We start from the raw sequence: 6,000 nt of genomic DNA on the forward strand, positions 1-6,000 counted from the left end.
GGAAGGGCTGAGCAGGCTACGCCCCTCCAGCCAGGTCTGAAGCCTGGGGCTGAGCCCTGGAGTGGGGCATCCTGCAGTCCTGAGGCCAAGCCAGGCTCTGCCATTGAGTGTTAGAGGTGTTCAACTGAGCTTATGCGGAGCTGTCCCCAAACAGCAGTCCCCCAGAGTAATGCACTCGAGGTTAATCATACGGCTGGGACCAGACTCTGCAACAAAGCGCTGATGTAAAGGCCAGACACATTTTACCCCCTCTGGCTGCAGTGTGTGTGTAGACCTGAGGAAGGGAATGTGTTCATGTGTTCACATGAGGATTAAATTCAGCTTGGCCCAGCACCACCAGGGGCAGGACTGCAGCACTGAGAGGCAGCTCACTGGTCTCACAACCCAGGCAGGCTTCCCCAGCACGGCTGCAGAGCACAGAGATTCCAAATTCTCACATCCACTTTCCATGGCAGTGGAGATGAAAAGAAGCTGCAAGGTGGATTCAGGTACAAATCTTGCTGCTCTGCTTTTCACAGTTACACCTTTATCAGTTACTCCCGATTTTGCTCTTAAAAATACAGTTGCATACATTGTTGTATGATATTTACACATTTCTTAGGTCTCCTCCAGGCACTCAAATACGTGCTTAATTGCAAGTGTCTAATTTGCATATTCAGCTATTACAATTGAAAGTGTAAGTGCCGTACACTGAAGTCCTCCTGTCTTCCTGTGCGTGTGCCTTTGTAACTGGAGTAATGATGCACAGAGGTAGCGGGCACTTAGAGAGCAGGACAGCACTCCTGGGTCATGATAAGCTTGTCTTTGTGAAACGTCAACACAAGTAAAAATACTTCTTTAAAGGGGTAGGAACGTGTATCGTTAACTGGAGGGTAGGCAACATTACTGCCATTTAAGGAAATGACAATCAAAATATTTGGGGTTTAGTTTTGTGGCTTGTGCTGAATATGGTAACATCTGGAGTAGGTTTTGGAAATGTCACTTTCTGTACATTTGACTGGGACGTGGAATTTAATGCTGATAAGGCCTCCAGCTTGCTGCTGATCGGATTGCAAAAAGAAAAGACTGGAGAAGGTAATTTACTTAGACATAGACAGCGTGAGTTGGAGTTTCCTTCCCTCACAAAATGCTGCTTGTGCTGATGGCGCTGTATGTTTATAACCCCTGGTAACAGGAGCAGGGTGAGGCTCTGTGTCCCTGTGTTGGTACACAGCACATGAGTGACCAAGTTCACTTGGAGTAAGTATGGCTTTATGAAATATGTAGCGTGACACTTAGAAATTATCGAAGACATTAGCTTTCTTCAAAGGACATCAATGGTAGGAAGCAAATAATTTATCCTGATTCCATTTTGTTTGCCTTTGTTTTTCTGCACAATATGCTATTTCCTTAGGTTCCTTTTTAGTCCGATAAATACATAATGACTCTGACAGAGACCTGGGCTCCTTCATTTTGACTACAAGCTGGGTCTGTGAAGGCCTCACAGAAGTGCCCTTCCTAAAGCTCTTTAGTTTAAATGGACCTGGTTTTTAATGATGAGAAATGTGGAGAGTAAGCATGTTTTCTTCAAAACAAAGTGAACAAACAGAGCAACCTGAAAGACCAGATTCTGATCTCTGAGAGGACAAGAGGGACATACCACCCCATGCTTATCCCAGGGCTTTTGAAGGTCTCTTTTGGTCATTTAGTCCCAGCCACAGCTAACAACATCCAGGGCATTCCAGGCAGTTGTTTATCTAATTTGTAATATGGATATTTGACTCTAACGTTTCTTGTGTTGGATCCAGGGTACCTGCAGCCTCTGGTCTCCACTCATGCCTTTAAGTACCATGTGGTTTCAATTGTGTTAAACTGTTGGAGAGCACAGAAATTGTCTTTCTGATTTTCTGTTGATGTATGTCTTGGATCAATTTGGTGAATATTTGTATTGTAAAATATTGCTCATTTTTATTTCACTGTCTTTTACAGCTGAGTATCCTGAATAGTTGAAAGCCTTAGGTCAGGTCAATAACCATGCTGTTCATATATATTTTTCTCCTGCCTAACATGAATAAACAATAGCATTTCTGTATTGACTGTTTGGATATCTGCTAGCTCCCCAAAGGACAGAAATTATCTTCCTTTTGCTTGTGTGATTACTAGCTTCTGTCTTATTTTCTGACAGCAAATGGGACCTCAAGCAGTCAGCTGTCTACACCCAAATCCAAGCAGTCCCCGATCTCCACACCTACCAGCCCAGGGAGCCTCCGTAAGCACAAGGTATTACGTTTCTTATACCTTACTATATCAGTTTCTTCCTTGGTCTACTCAGATGTGTAAGGCATTTAAGTAAAGTCCATATTCTCTTGAAGCACAATTCCTTAAGTTGAAATAGTGGAGAATTTGGCCCATTACCTAAAAGGATTGTTACTTTGGTCTATAGCAAGAAGATGAACAATAAGTCATTGACCTATTCCTTCCACTGGAGTTATGAATGTGTGCTGGAGATCACCTATATGGATCAGAAAATATAGCCCTGACCTTGTATCAGCATTTGGAAAGTTCACAAGTTATTGATAGGCACGATCTTTATGTAAGCGTACCTCTCCTGAAAAGCCTTAAGTGTTGGCAAATCTGGTCCAATAAGCAGAAGAAGAAATGCCAATGTAACTCAAGCTCTAAGAAATCCCTAAACAGTTCTCCAGAATTGTTAAAAAATATTTAAGGCTACGCTCTGTTAACAGGCAATAAGTGCTTTTACTGCCCATGGAGTAATTGTGTTCTGATACAGTAACTGTTTTTCCTGGTAACAACCGGGGTGTCTGACATGTAGCATGGCATCCTAATGAGATCAGTAAACTTGGGGTGGCTCATAGATTATTCATCTATTGATTTACTTAAAGTATATAGAAGTAGTCACAGCTTTTCATGGTGCTGTTATTCCATATTGTTCTGCACCGAGTCCAGTCTCTCATTTTCATGGGCTTTCTCATTTCTGTATAGCCATAGTGTTGCTTTTCTCCTCTTTGAACAGTCTTTGCTTGATATAGAAATTGGAATCTGGATGTAAACTTAAGTACGAGTGAAGGTCAGTGGGATTTCTGCTTTAGTAATCAGAATGTACCTCAGCCTGAGCATGATTTTAAAAGCATTGCCTTCAAATTCTGGAAGAGTAATTAAAAAATTCTGGTGGAGGTGAGGTCTGGCAGTCAGCTAGCCACATGCCCTGTGAGCTAGATTGCACAAGCTGAGCTGATTTTGTTAGAGGATTATGGTTTATCTCTAAGTGAGGAGTGGTAGCAGAAGCTGGACTGCAGTTGTTACGATGGTGACACAAAGCACAGAGAAGTCAATGTGAAGAATCCCCAGAAGCCCAGTGGGCTTTGGATTACACCTCTAGCGTGAGGACTTTGGACATGGGACTGAATGGTATTCGGGGAGCCTGGGGTGGACGTTTGGCTTCTCAAAAATCAGATCCTTAAAATATTCCTAGCATATGGAGAGGCTGTAGTCACTCATCCTTCCTTTAACAAAGGCATAGCTTAATCCAGATGAAATCAGTGTTTTCCCCAGGACTTCACTCTGGTCTCAGCTGCTTAGCTTAAAGACTAAGGACCAATTTTAACACAGTGGTTTCAAATTTATTATTAATTTATAATCGAGAACAGAATCAAGCCCATGGTCCGCACTCAGCAATTGCTTGTGTGTATTTCAATGAAAGTAAACTGCATGCCTTGCTTCAGCAACCACAGACTTAAAATACTTGCTGAACACTATCTCATTTAGAGCTTTGGAGATTAGGATTGGCTTTCTAGTAAAGATGAGTAAAGCTCACCTGTAACGTTTTATGTATGTTTTCAGCTGGCTGACTTAGGATCTTTCCAGTGAAGGCCCTAGAACATTTATAATAGATGGTGACTGCTGAGGGCAAAGCCAATCCATCTATGAGCTAAATTAGGCCAATCAGAAAACATGTATGTACCATTTTAGGTTCCCAGAATATTCATGCATCATTGTTTTCCTCCCAGGAGCAATTTTCCACTTATGATGAAATCGCTTTTCTCTTTTTCCCCTAAAGCTCAAATGGTAAATGCTTAGAATGAGTTCACCACGAAGTCATATTTTACCTTGTCTTATATCAAGAAGGCTGTGATTTCCCTTTCTGGGTATTTGTGCTTTGCTTCATTTTACTCAGTTATTCCAGAGGGAGTGTGGGGGGGGAGGGGGGATGTGTCAAGGTTCAAAAAAGTCCAAAGAGAGCTTTAGTCCTTAGGACTGGTATACCTAGTTCCACGCAGAACTTCAAAGAAGTGGAATAAGATGTTTACCCAGAAAGAGACCTTGAAAAAAAATTGTATTAATTGTTTGATCTGATTAATACACTTGGGATTATGTTCTTAACCCTTCTGAAAATCAGAAATGGTATAAAATAAAGAATACATCACAGGTGATATTCCTAGAGATTTGTCCTAAGGGTAGCTGTCAAATAAAGGTAAGACTTGTTATTGTGGACTTAAGTTCAGAGAGACCTGTTTAAGGAAAGATTCTGCTCTTTCATGCATGTACTGCAATGGATGCATTGATCCAGAAGCGATTAAAAAATTCTTCTCAAACTTTTCATTAAACAGTCATCTTTCTTTTGGTACCAAGGTGCACCTGCTCCACTGTGCAAGTAACTTGCCTTGATTTTTGCCTTGAACTAACTGGATAACTTACCCAGTAACCAGTGCATGAGAATTCCACCCTGTCCCTTTGAGCTGCACAGAACTGGACTACCTGACCTTGTGCATGACCAAAAGTGGAAACTGATTGTGGGAGTTAACATTTTTTTCTTTCTTCCTACAGGACTTGTATCTGCCTCTGTCTTTGGATGACTCTGATTCCCTTGGAGATTCCATGTAAAGCGACACGAAGTTAATTGTCCATATTGCGAGCTATGTTTAAGATACAGTAGAGTACTTCTGCCACAATAAGCAGATAGGTGACTGGTGCTTTCAAATCAGACAAAGGACACACAGTTATATGTCATTTTTTTTCTGTGATTTATCCTCTGTGCCACAAACCAACACTTGCCAGTCTATAGAGATAGAGGGATACCATTCTTCTAATAGGGATGCAAAATGGATATTGCCAGCAATTTTGGGCCAGTATGCCAACGATCCTGTGCATTTCCCATTTTCTTCAATTATTTCTTCTGCTGCTGCAAATATGTAATTTTCTTAATGATAGTAAAGTAGCTCCCCCTGGAATGGTGCAAATCAATCTCTTGCTGACCAATTTGTAAGCTCAAGTAAAGCACATTCTATTCTTTACCTGTCCAAAATGCCAACATTTGCTTGCTCACCCGCTCTTCATTTGCAGCTCTGATTTTAGCACCTGCATACTAACTAGTAACGTTTTTGTTGTTACAGGGCAGGAAGGGAAATGACTTATTAGTTTGTTGCTTAACATGCCAGCAGAAGCTTGGACGAGATTAGGAATGATTGCATGAGATGCTAAGTAAGGTTAGTGCAATAGTGATTCTTCAGATATTGAAATACTGGGATTTGTTAAATGATCATTCAAAACAAAACAAAACAAAAAAAAAAAAAAACAAAACAAACAAACAAACAAACAAAAAATGTCAGCAGAGTTTCTGGAGTCGAACGGCTTTCACATATGGTCCAAAGACACTATTAGCTGGTAACAAAGTTTTATAATTACCCTATGGTATCTCTCTATCTCTGTTTACAACAGTAATGCCTTGTGAACAGCCAACACTGAAAACACTGTGAAAATTTGTTTTCAGGTCTGACATCCTATAGGTCGCTTTTTATAGCAAAAAAATCAATACACTTTTTATAAAGGAAAACCTTGTATCTGTGTTTTGGGAGTAAGGATTCAAGCTCCTTCTTTTTTATAAAAGCTGGTAATTTTGTTTTGTTTAAAAAAACACATTCAGAAAAATGTACAAAAAAAACCAACCAACAACTGCAGAACAGTAATAACAACAAATCAGTTTAGAAAACTTGTCATCACTGC

At 40.6% G+C, this 6,000-nt stretch overlaps 1 protein-coding gene across 4 annotated transcripts in view; it reads left to right on the top strand.

Annotated features, from left to right (window-relative positions):
• Nucleotides 1–5,581, top strand: part of DCX (doublecortin) — an 89,465-nt gene extending 83,884 nt beyond the window's left edge. For 2 of the 4 annotated variants that reach the window (XM_035324084.1, XM_035324086.1), the window contains 2 exons: nt 2,165–2,262; nt 4,825–5,581. In XM_035324084.1, coding sequence (XP_035179975.1) covers nt 2,165–2,262; nt 4,825–4,881 — 155 coding nt within the window. In that variant the 3' untranslated portion in view covers nt 4,882–5,581. The remainder of the gene's footprint in view (nt 1–2,164; nt 2,263–4,824) is intronic. The other 2 variants (XM_035324085.1, XM_035324087.1) reach the window with 1 other exon arrangement.
• The last annotated feature ends 419 nt before the right edge of the window (nt 5,582–6,000 follow it).

The sequence above is a fragment of the Oxyura jamaicensis genome, chromosome 4 (assembly GCF_011077185.1).
Source record: "Oxyura jamaicensis isolate SHBP4307 breed ruddy duck chromosome 4, BPBGC_Ojam_1.0, whole genome shotgun sequence".
In the NCBI taxonomy this organism is placed as follows: Eukaryota; Metazoa; Chordata; class Aves; order Anseriformes; family Anatidae; genus Oxyura; species Oxyura jamaicensis.